The sequence below is a fragment of the Fomitiporia mediterranea genome (genome assembly GCF_000271605.1).
Source record: "Fomitiporia mediterranea MF3/22 unplaced genomic scaffold FOMMEscaffold_5, whole genome shotgun sequence".
Lineage (NCBI taxonomy): Eukaryota > Fungi > Basidiomycota > Agaricomycetes > Hymenochaetales > Hymenochaetaceae > Fomitiporia > Fomitiporia mediterranea.
Genome location: NW_006760390.1, coordinates 992731 through 1006025, shown reverse-complemented (window position 1 = coordinate 1006025; position 13295 = coordinate 992731). Strand labels below are relative to the sequence as shown.

General features: G+C 47.5%; 4 protein-coding genes across 4 annotated transcripts; 1 reads left to right on the top strand and 3 right to left on the bottom strand.

Annotated features, from left to right (window-relative positions):
• Positions 1 to 49: 49 nt before the first annotated feature.
• Positions 50 to 1924, top strand: FOMMEDRAFT_133118 (Low temperature viability protein; the record flags this gene model as incomplete). The annotated part of the gene is made up of 5 exons (XM_007265272.1): positions 50 to 181; positions 242 to 1078; positions 1140 to 1458; positions 1518 to 1673; positions 1734 to 1924. The coding sequence occupies 5 exons, from the start codon at positions 50 to 52 to the stop codon at positions 1922 to 1924; spliced, it is 1635 nt and encodes a 544-aa protein (XP_007265334.1).
• On the bottom strand, positions 1918 to 9632 carry FOMMEDRAFT_105874 (uncharacterized protein). The gene is made up of 13 exons (XM_007265271.1): positions 8936 to 9632; positions 8781 to 8885; positions 7978 to 8725; positions 4990 to 7927; positions 3615 to 4939; positions 3346 to 3563; positions 3126 to 3296; positions 2972 to 3075; positions 2770 to 2916; positions 2627 to 2717; positions 2415 to 2576; positions 2204 to 2358; positions 1918 to 2144 (listed from the first exon to the last, which is right to left on the bottom strand). Exons 1-13 carry the CDS (start codon positions 9570 to 9572, stop codon positions 2064 to 2066), a joined length of 6882 nt encoding a protein of 2293 aa, XP_007265333.1. The 5' UTR covers positions 9573 to 9632; the 3' UTR covers positions 1918 to 2063.
• A 126-nt stretch (positions 9633 to 9758) lies between these two features.
• FOMMEDRAFT_167058 (PCI-domain-containing protein) lies at positions 9759 to 11859 on the bottom strand. Its single transcript, XM_007265270.1, has 12 exons — positions 11757 to 11859; positions 11617 to 11701; positions 11488 to 11566; positions 11184 to 11433; positions 11059 to 11133; positions 10877 to 11005; positions 10723 to 10822; positions 10514 to 10670; positions 10370 to 10461; positions 10183 to 10316; positions 10019 to 10131; positions 9759 to 9961 (listed from the first exon to the last, which is right to left on the bottom strand). The coding sequence occupies exons 1-12, from the start codon at positions 11799 to 11801 to the stop codon at positions 9811 to 9813; spliced, it is 1410 nt and encodes a 469-aa protein (XP_007265332.1). The 5' UTR covers positions 11802 to 11859; the 3' UTR covers positions 9759 to 9810.
• Positions 11860 to 12180: 321 nt separating this feature from the next.
• Positions 12181 to 12920, bottom strand: FOMMEDRAFT_167057 (uncharacterized protein; the record flags this gene model as incomplete). The annotated part of the gene is made up of 2 exons (XM_007265269.1): positions 12181 to 12277; positions 12339 to 12920. One exon carries the CDS (start codon positions 12918 to 12920, stop codon positions 12348 to 12350), a length of 573 nt encoding a protein of 190 aa, XP_007265331.1. The 3' UTR covers positions 12181 to 12277; positions 12339 to 12347.
• Between the last annotated feature and the right edge of the window lie 375 nt (positions 12921 to 13295).

The following is a 13295-nucleotide window of genomic DNA, read 5'->3' as shown; positions in this document are numbered from 1 at the left end:
TGCATAAGGCAAAGTTTTGAAGTCAAGGTAGCCATTACCTGTACACACCATGCCTTCGAAACCAAAATCAATATTCAAACAACCAGGCGCACGGCACTTCCAGCTTGTCCACCGTTCCCAGAGGGATCCACTTATTCATGATCCAGAGGCTAGCACTCATGTCTTGAAGCCTATTCTAAAGGTATGTCACTGTATGTTTTTGGCAATCATCACGGCGAGCCATAACAATACGCTTGCTTAGGGCAAATCAAGAGCAGAGCTCGAGCAATCTCTGTCGCCTTCCGAGCTTGCGCAAGACCAAGAGCGTGCAAATATCGGCGAGGCATCGTTATTCGGCGTATACTACGATGATACGGAGTACGACTATATGCAACATCTGCGCGAGGTCGGCGTGCAAGAAGATGGAGTCGACAGTGTACTCATCGAAGCACCGAGCTCCTCTGCGAAGAGAAAAGGAAAAGGACGAGATATGGTTGACCTGACCCTACGAGACCTACCCAGCGAGGCGTTACCTTCACAAACAGAACTTACGAGGGACCAGGTGTACAGCGCGCAGGACGCGTTACCTGAAGATATTAGAGGACTTCAGCCGGATATGAATCCGCACTTAAGGCAGACGCTTGAGGCGCTGGACGATGATGCGTTTGTGAACGACTCGGCGGATGATGATTTCTTCTCTGAGCTCGTTGGCGAGGGAGAGCTTGAAGGGGATGCAGATGACCTTGAATTCGAGTTTACGGAAGATGGGTTGGATGAGGGAGAGGAGACGGAGAAAGAAGATGCTGGCACTGCTGTTGGTACGAAAGGGGAAGAGGAACGAGACGAAGGCTGGGAAGCTCGATTTGCCAAGTTCAAGAAATCGCTTGAAGCAAAGATAAAAGAACAGCAGGCCGAATCTGACCTGGCTTCTGACATCCGTTCGGAGGGAGGTGATACTGTGGGGCACTTACCGAACATCTCAGTCATCGGTGGCAAGAAGCGACGCAAGGGAGCTTCCGACGCTTCAGGCTATAGCATGAGCAGTTCCTCCATGTTCCGAAACGAGGGACTGTCGTTGCTCGATGAGCGATTCGATCAAGTAAGTCTCAAACTCGCAAGACCCTTTGCTTATTCCTCTGTCTTACTATGATCTTTACTAGATCGAGAAAGAATATGAATCCGACGAAGACGAACTCTCCGAAGACTCAGATGAAGCACCCGAACTCCTCACATCCCGAGAAGACTTCAACGCCATCATGGATGATTTTTTGGACAACTATGAAATTCTCGGTGGCAAGATGCGTCCCGTCCTTCCGGGCGAGACCGTCACCGACAAACTCGGGACAATTCGCCAAAGTCTTAAAGAAATCGGATATGACGCACATGCTCAACTGGAAGAAGACGAAGATGAGAGCGATGAGGCATATCGAGAACTTGTGGAAGAGAAGGGAGAACGGTGGGATTGCGAAACAATCCTAAGTAAATACAATCTATGAGTGTTATTGGAAAGGATACGTTTTGATTTTTGTTATTTGCAGGCACCTACAGTAATTTGGAAAACCACCCAAAGCTCATCCGTGTGCGAAACACGGAGAAGGTGCCAAAAATTCACCTAGATCCAAAGATTGGCGTCCCGTCACTGAAGTCGGACGAGGACAAGAAAAGTTCTCAAGCGGATATTGAGGCCTCTCGAAGTAAGTATCTTTCCCTTAAGCACTTCTTGGCACGACACTTATTTGCTCTTCGTACGAAAGCGACTCACACCACTATCGCACGCAAGAAAGACGAGTCAAAAGAGGAAAAACGCGCTCGAAAGCAGGCAGTGAAGGAAGAACGTCAGACACGCCGTGCTGAGAAAAAGATCACGCAGGAGCAATTTGCCAATGAAAGGCGAAACCAGCTCAACGCACACTCAAATTTGAAGAAAGGTATCAGAAAGTTATAGCTTGAAAGTGTAGATGTTTGTAGGTTGGAACATAGTGCTGGTCAATAGATGTGATAATATACAAGTGCGGGAATGTGGAAAACGAAGAAATGTGTAGTAGTACAACATTGAAGTTGATCCAGAACCATTACTATAATCATTACCAGTCGGGCCAAAGCTCGTGAAGACCGTGGTTATCCTCTTCGTACGCATCGTAGTGCTTCATCCATCGGTCAGGAACCTGGAAGAATGGAGGCATGTCAGAAAGTAAAGACCAAACGCGCACGGCGAAAAACGCACGAGAGGGAAGTATCGCTCCATTGCCGTCAAGAATCTCTGCCTATATTGCTTGGGAGTGACAATGGTGGGTTCTCCCTTCCCCGCTCCTGCCAAGAAAGTGGATTCCTTGACCCAGCTCTCGAGCTTCTTATCCCAAGTATAAGTACGGATATAGTCTAAAAATACCCGTCAAGACCTTACATCGGGACATCTGAAGGAATTCAATACGTACCGACAATACCAACCACGAGCTCATTTTTCACGCTGTCAACGCCGACAAGGAGGGAGTAATCCATGACGTTTATGTCCGCCAAAAACTTCGTGTCGTTGTACAACGCTCCACGGAATAACCGTTTTGCATGTTCCCGTACGTAGAAAGGTGACAGGTGGGCAGCTAGACGCATCTATTTAGTTTGATACAACTCTCTAGAATCCGGTGCTCACTTTGCATAAGATTTTCATCGAGCAAGACTTCATTCTCGCGGCCAGTGGCATGGACATGTCGATTTCTCGTTGATCCTTTAAGATCGTAGATCTGGAGGATAGAGTTGACACAAAGTCCTTCTTAATCATCTACAATCACTTACCTTCGAGAAATGCTTGTCGTAGAAGAGGTTTTCCATAACAAGCAGATTCATCTGCGTCGACTTGTGCCGCGACGCCCTTTCACCTGTAGCCTTCTTCCTGAAAACGAGCTTGTAACAACCAAATACTCTCGCTAAGAGCGTCGGACGCTAGAGTACTAGGTCAGAATGTTATGGCTGAATTTGTAAGAATAAGAATAATTACTTGTGCGGTTACGGCCGAAGACATGTAATCGAAGTAAGCGGGACCGAACGTCGCCATCGTCTCCAGTTCTGGTCGAGAAAGCTCCTTCGCAATGAAACGGTCATCTACACATGGATTAGCTTGCGATTGCAAACTCAGTCAATACTTCGCAAACCTCGAGTCTTTAGGAAAGCAGATCCGGATTTGCCACCACTGGCATTCCACTTGACACATCGAGCGAGTGATTCGATCATACTTTTTTCGCAGTCATAGGTTCTGCGAAGAGCATCGAACTGCTCTGGATAAAGAATTGTACAAGTGATGGTGAGATCTCCACTTTCAAATGCTGCAAAACTATCAGTAACGATCAGAAAAGACGGAGAGGTTAATCATACATATGGCCCAAGGAAGCCTGGACGATGGAACACGGAGATCCTCTGTGGGGTTTCCGTCATCCGTAGTTTCGACATTAACGACGCCCCATGTGGAATTAGTGTCTGTCACGGAACAGTCGTCTGGCATGAACGCCTCCTCGCCATCCGACAACCTCGGTTCCTTGACGAGTCGCTTCTCCGCTCTTGACTTTGTGAGCATGTCACGATATTGCGGTGAACTGAAGGCCGTCAACAATTAGAGATGAGTTCAGGATAATCGGTGCACTCACTTTAATGCCAGAGCTATGATTGACGTCGGTTCATCCGTTCTGACAACCATCGAGGACTCCCGGAATATGTGTTCAGGATCTGCCATGGGATCGTCACCCTCAAAATCGAAATTGCCACGAATATGATTGGGCCAGAATCCAGACAGAGCTTTCATAAAGGTAGACGGTCTCTCATAGATAGATGTTCCAGTTTCAACATCAGACGGCGAGGGTGTTTCGGAAGGTGTTTGAACAGTCTGTCCTTGAAGGAGTGGAGAAGGTAAGGTTTCTGACATCGGCCTTGTATCGGTTGCAGGGGTTGGTAATGGAGCAGGTGGATAAGTCGACTCCGGCGTTACCTGAAGGATAGGAGGCTCATTGTGGGTTGTGCTTTGATCAGCTGGAATCTGATCAACGTTCTTCGCCTGCTCGGAACTTGAGGTCACGTCTTTACCCGCTTCTGTCTTCTTCATGGTCAGTACTCCTTCGTCGTCGTCCTCATCCTCATCGTCAGCTTCGCTCGATGAATCATCAGAGACGTCGGAGACATCCTTGATAGCATCTTTCACACTGTCAAATACTTCTACCGTTGCCCGCGAAGATGCAACAGGCCTTGCTCGCCTCCCCCTTATCACTGCATACCGCCTTGTCGCCTTTTCGAAGTCTTTGTTCATTCTCTCGAATTGACGAGCAATGTTAGAAACCTTTCCCCCAAAATTAGTGTTTGAAGCCTTCCGAAGGGTATTCCTAATGTTCGACGTCGATCCTACACGACTAGGCTGTGACTTATCCTTTGACGAAGGTTTACTAGCGGCCTTCGCTTTCGCATTTCGGCTAGGTGTCACAATTGCTGTCGCTTTCGAAGGAGGAGGTGAGACCCGTCCGCGTATGGTTGAATCAGTATCATGCTTGTGCATCCCAGGTCGTTTATCTGGAGAAGTTCTCCTAGAGGAGTCACGAGAGTCCATGGACGATACCGGACCCGGTATGCGACTGTTTTGATGAATGAAGCCAGTCGTTTTCCTGTGAGCAAGGTATCTGGGGGCCACATTCGCTGCGTAACTATGTTCAAAGTCGGAAACAGAATCCTTCCTTTTTAGCGTCTTTGACTTGCTCTTCACCCGAGATCGCGGAGGCCGCTGAACAATTGGCGTTTCCTGGTCACTCTCCAGAGCATAATGCGGTCTGGATGGGAAAGCAGAGGTAGCGAGTTCTTGCGAAACGGATGCCGGAAGGAAGTCTTGGTATCGTTTTACCAGATCTGCTACACTAGTATGCTGACCTGAGCGACGTGGGAGTTTAGACGTTGGCGGCATGCGTTCTGCGTCGAGCTCAAGGTTGTCGATCTGCTTTAACACATCAGCAACAAGTAAAATGACAGTGTAACTGGACATACCTGGGCAGTGTTGCTTTCGTTAAGGTCAACGACAGGACTGGCGATTGCATGGACTTTTTTGTCCGCGGCGATTGTGGAATCACTATCTGATCCGTCCTCAGCTGCCGCCTTGGACGTTTCATCATCACTCTCCGAGATAGTTACCACAGGTGCCTTGGGCCGAGATTCTTTCGATGCACCCTCGACATCCGAGGTATCGGTTGTCGACTCGGTTGAGGTTTGTGACTCGCTGGTCGTTCGACTCTCACCTGGTGGCAATTCATCACTTTCTGATACACTAGAGGCCGGTAAATGTAGGTTCTCCAAGACGCCGGGAAGGTCATAGCGTCGCGGCCACATCCCTCTGACGGTGCTGAAAGTACCCTTTCTATCTTTTTCTGTAAGCTGAGATAACTTGGGCTTCGGAAGTTTATCAAAGTCAGCCTCCCACGCGACGATTTTATCCTGTCTCTCGGCTCGAACGCGGTTCAACGCAAGAGTGTCAATTGGTGAAGTGTCCTTGTAAACCTCTTGAATGAGCTGTGCCATCTCTGCCCGTTCAGCGAAGGCCCGTTCAATGAGCTTGCTGATGGTTGCGGTAAGTGCAGCGTCTGCTTCCTCATCTCCAGTTGCGGCGTCAACATTGATGAGCTTCAAGTCTTCAACAAGAGCAGAATACCACTGAGCATTCCTCTTAAGTAGCTTCTCATAATCCTCGTTTTTGACATGCAGCAGAGTTTCCCTTCGAATGTGGATATGACTTGGTGGGTAAACGACTTCGTAGAGAGTGATTGGATCCGTCTGAAACATGACCGTCATCCCTCGCATCGCAAAGTAACGAATGTGATGCTGGTATATATTGTGAATGCAACCTGCACCTTGAACCAACTGAACGTCTGCCGGATAGAAGTGGAGCTCGAGGAACTTCGCGAAAGAATACCGTTGCATTTCCTCCGACACAGGAATGAATGGCGTTGCAGAGCCACACACCTTGCATGCACTCCACGTTGTGATGAGGTCGGGTGCTGGAGTAGCATTTAGGAGTGTTTTTATCTGACCGTCCCAGTGCTCAACGTAAATTACTAGCCTACTCTCGTTGTGAACGAAAACCCGACAGTGTCGCGCCAAGGGCTGGTCACAAGCTTTCCCGGAACAAATAGCTTTAGGATCGAGGAACTGTATCAAGTTTTCATGGATCGCCTTCTCGATAAATTGACCCAGTGTACAATCATCATCGCCGTAAAAGGTGATCTGCTTGAGGTGAGGTGGGAAGCAAGCTCGATGATGGCCCAGCTCTGTGATCGGCAAAGTAAACTCCATGGCAATGATATATTGGTACTTGTCCACCACGAAATCGTCATTATTCTTCCGCAAATACCATTCCCATACGCGACGTTGCTCTTCGTGTTGCCATTTCACAAGGTCATAAGCGCTCTGCACGGCTATATCGTGTTCATCCCGGAAGTGAACTTCTTCGTACTCGCCCAAAAGTTGTTGAGTTTTGGTTGAAACAGTTGCTGATCGTAGATTGGAATAGGACGGGGAAGGCGCAAGTTTACTGGAGAAATAATCGGTTGATAGAGTGGATGTAGAGGTTTCCGTTGCATGTGATGCCCTAATGTCTGTCACAGGGGATTCCGGAATGCCTGGGGAAGGTAAGGCTTCAATCTGTGCCTTTATATCTTCAGTGGTAGTGATAGTCTCGGGGGAAGAAGCCGTCACCGTTGCTTCCTGCGTGTGTCTTGGTGTAGACGTTTTCTCCTCGGAACGGATAACTTCATCTTCCCATGCAATACGTGCTCGATGAAGCTCGTCATCGAGTTCCTTCATTCGCCATATCGGATGAGGTGGAGGAAAACGGAGCGTTGCAGAAACTGAAATGAAGGTTTTGAGGTATGGCTCCAAAGAAGCTTGGATACGGCGCGAAAGTTCCAGTGACTTAGCATCCTCGCTCGGTAGTTCTTCCAGAGACATATGATCCGATAATTCCTTGCTATGTGTATGCATGTCTAAGGATCCAAAGCGCCGGGAGTGGGCAATACGAGATTGCTCGGACATCGCCTGTGTTGAGGTCAAATAGGATTGAGGGACAGCATCCGGCGTTAGATGGGGTGCTGTGATTACAGAGTCCTTCCATAGGTGCGTTTCCAGTTTCAGGTTTCGGACTATGAAGGCCAAAAATAAAGTAACTTTCTTGATTCGTCTCAGATGACCCATATCGCCACCCCTCAAAATTATTGTGCATCCTAAGTCACGGCTGCAACCCTCGAACCGCATATATGACTTTCGTCTCGCTGGGATTAGAGGATGGTCGAACGTTTGGACTCTGTAAGACCCACAGTGACCCAGGCGAGGCTCAAACGCCAACTTGTCAATGGATGAAAGAATATCACCTTGGGTCATACGAGCAACGAGTCGAATAGCTGATTCCTTCACTGTTCTAGCGACCGCGATCTTGTGTTCCACCAGAGCTTCTAGTGCCAGCCGCGAGACTGACTTCTCCGCCAGTACAACATGAGGCCTCAAAGCAGCAATTCGGGTGACAAGGTTCCCGAGGTATTCTTTCTCTTGCCGAACAATCTGACCAAAGTGCATATATTGACCTTCGACACGCTGGAACTCGAGGGGAAATGTCACAAACATAATACGGGGGTTGCGCTGTTCTCTGGACATTTGTTTGTGAGCGACGTTCTTTGTTATCACCGCTCCGTCGACATATTCTGAATCCCTTGGAGAGCCACCTGGTATTTTCTTGATCTTGACATAACGGCGTACATCCATATCAGCTCCTTCTCGGTACGGGTAGGCGGTAAAAGTGAGATCCCTTGATATTCGAAGGGCGAGCTTCTGGAGAGTCTCTTCCCATTCCTTGACATTCGATATTCCCTCCGTCGTAAGCATTTGTCTTAGCATTATCCGCAGATGGAACATCGAAATGGTATTGAGCTCCTGAGCATAACTTGGCAAAGATTAGACTAAACTCCTTGTCTTAACAAAATGAACACTAACGCTGTACTCTCTCGCCGAGTGCGCCATCCGGCTTCGCCCATGCTAAGTTCGTTTAGTCGACTCTGTACCCTGCTGCGCAGATAAGGCGTCGGGAGATCGGTCTCTGCGGACGAGTTCACTCTTGATCGAGAGATGCTAGAACGACGCGGGCTGTCCAATCCAAGTTCTGGTGACCCGCCTGGAAACTTTATAGAGCTCTTCGTTCCAGCAGCAATTGGTGATGTCGAAGAACCTGGAAACTCTGGGGTCTTTGCCCCAGAACGCGGAGCGGTTGGAGATTGGTCAGAGGGAAACGGATCTGATTCGGGTATAGAGTCTTTATCCTCGTCGGCTAGCGTACGGCGAAATGGAGCTGGTTGAGCATCCTCCGTGTCTTCCCAGTAACTATCCTCCATTTCAACGCCTGGCGTCAGAGGACGAGATCCAAAGCCACTGCCGTCGGATCCGGAAAGATGCCTTTTGGTTTCCGCGATCGAATACAGATTATATGGTTCATCGCGGCCAAACAGCTGAGAAGCGGCAAACGGAGACTGAGAGTGATGGCCTAAAGCGTGTAGGTAGTTGTCTGACGCATGATAAGGGAAAGAAGATGAGATGTTCGATATGACTGAACGCCTGTCATCATCGTCACCATCTTCGTCGTAATGCAATTTATCCAGACATAGGTTACAAACACGAAGCATCCCCTCGTGACCGAATCGCGTTCCCTTGATGATATTTGATGCACATCGAGAACAGAAAATCTGGCCTACAATATCACAATCAGCATTTTGCAGCATGGCATGATTCAATTTAATGCGCACCACATATCCTACAATGATGCTTTCTCCTCCATGTTGTAAATACGCTTTTACAATCGTAGCATTCCTTCGCATTCTCATCATCCATCCAATAATCCCGCGACAGCCCTACAACACAAAATCAGAGAGTATGGACCATACTAGAACTGCATTCAAACCTTCTCCACGTATCCGTCTAATGACCTTTGATACCGAAGCCGATCGTTTCAAACTGGTCGTAGTGTGTATACTCCGTGCATCATCTTGGATCGGAAAGCCTGGTATAGCCGTTCCAAACATGCCTCCATCTTGCGATTCGGCTGTTGGAGAGTAGAAGAAGCCAGTCCTACTTGGTGGCTTCTCATACTCCGGGCCAAAAGTTGGCGTCTCGGGGTGTGCTGGGATTACGGACACTAGGGGCGGAGCAAGAGAGGGACCAGAGGAACCAACGATCCTAGGACGGAATTTGTCCGATACAGGTTTCATGACAGGGCTCGTGGCCTGTATGACATGAGTACCAGCCGAGGGTCGCTTTTGATCGTTAGGAGGCGCGCTTTCGCGACCATTGGTGGTCGATGTGCCAGACGCCGCCGCGACAGCTGAGGATAGTGGCGCCGCAAACGAATTCTTGACTCGGGAAAACAAAGAGGACACCAGGGTATATGACGATTCGTGTTCATCCTCCTCAGAGAACGGGTTGAAGCTTGTCAAGCTCGTGACATCGTCCACGACCTTGGTGGAACTGTCACTCGACTTGAGAACACCTCCACCGGATGCTGTAGTAGGCGAAGTAGGCTGGAGCTGCGGTGACTCCATGCTGAATCCAGCACCGTCGCAACCAGAGCGAGGCAAGGGTTTAATTCACTTCTGACATGAGACAACAGCTTTAATCTGAGAGCAGTAATGAGGGTTGCAAGACACAGCAGTGCAAGGCAAGGATAGTGTACTGATTCTTAATATGGAAGATACGGTGATGATTCAATATACAGGACACATAAGCACGTGCGTTGCAAACAACTCTTTTAATTACTGCAATTATTCATCCTCGGAAAAATCAACCCAATGCCTCTAAAATACTTGGTGCACCCATGAGTGAGCTCTCTCCATTCCTGTTGCCCGCTTTTTGTGTGATTGCTGCGTGTACACCTTCGATTGCTTCGGTCCACTTTTCGAGCGCCGTATAACGCCGTTTCTCAAGTTTTTGCCTGTTCACGCGAGTCAAAGTTAAAAGAGTGCAAGATTGGGCCGGTGGAAAAACGTACTGCCTATCCAACTCTAATCGCATGCCAACTTGGTCAATTCGGCCTTGAACCTTACCCTCGAGAATGAGATCCATGAGCATCTCCTCAACCTCGTCCGTCTCCACATTCAATTGCTAAGCAAAGTCAGACGCAAATCTCTGTAATGATAAAACGAAGTTACTAACTCTTGCTAAGAATGAAAGCTCGAGGCGCATGTACGGTTTGATGAGGTCAATTAGGTAGGATGTCCGTAAACTTCGTAGCAAATCCCCAATGTACGATTGTATGAAAGGGTCGCCCATGATCGTGGCCTGATTCTCTGGAGACGCCCGTCAGCTTCGACGAATAAGCGGCAATTACCATCGCTTTTACCTTTGAGAATCCTCTCGGCAGTATGAACTTCTCGTCGCTGATATGCGTCGACGAGGTCTGTCATGGCTTTAATCTGAGGGTCTGCCTTATATCTATATTCTGTAAATGAGAATAGGTCACCAAGGTTTACTACTGAATGCATACGGCTTCGTTTCTTGCGTATCGAATGGATTGACCTCACTACCAGTAAGCATGTTTGCCAGAACAAGGTATTTCAAGACTTGAATGCGCTGAGGGGAGCCAGCATCGTTATAGCTATTGAACGATTGGAAGAAGTCTTCACTAGCACGACTCCATTGGCCTAGTAAGCCTTTGTATGAGCAATGATCTTCGGAACGTTATAGAGTACGCACGTTCTCCCATCCACATCTTACCACCACATTCCTTGATGACACCCATTATACGTGGATGAGGAATGGCAGAGCGGACTTCGTTTGTCGCATTATAGATTTCCTTTTATTTGATACCGTTGGCATTGCACATATACACGAAGTGGAGAATACTTACCTTCAATTTCTTGTAGTTTTTCGTCTCGTTGTACATCTGGATCTCAAGTGCATATATTTCAAGAAGTTGCGTTCCGCGAGACTGTTGATCTTCAGACTCTTCCGTTTCTTGGTGTAACTGACGAATAACCTAAGAGATATTTGTGTCAGTTGACATAGGTGACAAACCAGTCACTGCAATACATTTTCTAAACGCCCGAATTCCCTTCTGTCGAGCCAAAGCTTTGCGAGCTTTAGATTTGTCTTCGCTGAAAGTCGCTGTAATCGAGGTCAACACATTGAAATAATGCTATTCACGGATTACTAGCCTCATTCCTTGCCTCACTTAAGGCGTCCAAAGTAACCTGATAGAACTTCTCGAGGACATTGACGTTGATCTCGTCCCCTTGGCCTGTACCAACATAATCCAATATTGAGTTGATGGATTTCTCTGCATAATTCCGAGTGACTGCAGTTTTTGTATATGACAGAAGCTGCGTATAAGTCTCAAGAGCCTCATCAGGTCGGTGGAGGACTTTAAATAGCAGCTTTGTGGCTTGTTTTAGAGCCTTGAATCCCCTTCAACCAGAATCATGAGTCAAAGCAGAGGTATAATCGAAGTCTTCCACATACCAGTCACTCTTTGACTCCTCCGTCGTTACAATACGCTTAAATGCAGCGAGCGCCTCTTCCGGATCTTCACCTTTCAATGCTTGAAATATCTTCAGAATATCGCAGTGCGGTAACCAAACAAGAACTAACCCTTCGCAGAGTAATATAAGTTCTCCAAATCGGGAGTACCAGTTTCGTCCGCCTCGTCTCCGTCAGAATAGTCGAAGCCATAATCCTATCGACAATACAATTGTAAGTCGACGCCACTGAATATGCGTGGTTAAGCTAACCTCATCCTCGCTTCCCTGCATATAGTCGGCGTCATCGTCATCCATGTTATTTAGAAGTTTTCAGATTGACAAGGTAAATAGCCACCAGAAAGGTGTGTTAACGATGGTACAGACGAAGGTTCAAGGAACTGGTTGTGTCAAGTCCAACGCAGTTACAATTGCAATTGCGTATAGTGAAGTATGCATCACGTGACACAAACACTCTTGCATTAGTTATAACTTGAGAATCTATAGGCTACATAACAGCTCATATTGATATCAAACAGCTAGTCTATTTGTGCTCATCATAAGCATTTCACAAAGAACCTACTACAATGGCATACTCTATTTGCAGAAGACGTTCATAACAATGCCTATGATGCAGCCTATCCCACTTCTTGACATCTATTTCACGCAGGGCCAATGACTCAACGTGCATTTCCAGGTGACTGAAGTAATGATTTGAATACGATGAAATCAAGGTGTAATCCTAACAGTGGGCAAATCTAGTGACTTAAAGGGCTGAATTATATCATAATGAACTACAAACAAATAAGTAAGCAAGTCGCATCTGGTAGTAATTAAAGCTCTCATGATGCTCACATATCTATTTTATGATGATGACGGGGACTTCCAATCATAATCCCATCCTGCTCGCGGAGGCGTATCCGTAGGCAGCCGTAGCTCTCGAGGAAATAGCCCTGGCAATCTCCCCTCCATCGCCTTCTTTTCCGCTCCCCTCACGTTCTTCAGCTTTTCCAACTCTCCATGCGACACTTTTCTTGGATCGTCGACACGATTCGCCCCCTTATAAAGAGACGGATCGATTTTTTCTAGTTCTGACATCGCCCGTTGCATGCATTCGAATTTTCGCTTCGCCTCCTCTTCTCGCTTCCATCGAATATGCCGTTCGTGCAGAAGCCAAGCACGCTCTATCGTCTCGTGAGCTTGTTTAGAAGGTATTGCTCGTCGTAATGCTTTGGCGACATCTGGCCTCCATGTTCCGGTGGGCGTCTCTCTATTTCGAAGATTACTGGGATACAGGACGCGACGAATTAATTCGTTGTTTGGGTCACCCGACTGTCCCGCCTTCCGAACGGCGTTACGCGTGGGTACGCAAAATGGCGACAAACGTCTCCATGATGGACTTGATAGAGAACGAGTAGAAGACGAAAGAGAAGTCATGGTAGGTAAAGAGTTAATTCCTCGAACAGCGTGCCAAAAAAGCACTCGAAATTGTAAGAAGGTCACATGACCCTTTTCACAGACGTCAAGCTTTGACCTCCGGTTTAATCTATCTCTATTGAGGAATTCATGTCTCGTAGAGTCAACTTGATCAATTTCTGCGTGGCTGCTGCTACAGGTATTACCATGGCTTAACTTAGTTAAGGTGCTTTTCTGAACTCACGTTTCGTACATTTCCGAAGGTGTCGTTTCAGGCGTTTACATTTTCAAGCCTCTCATTACGAATAATACTCAGACGTTCGTACCAGATGTAATTGCTCCTTGGAATCATTTCAGGCTAATTTTGTCTCCTTTTTCTGACGCATAGTACGACTA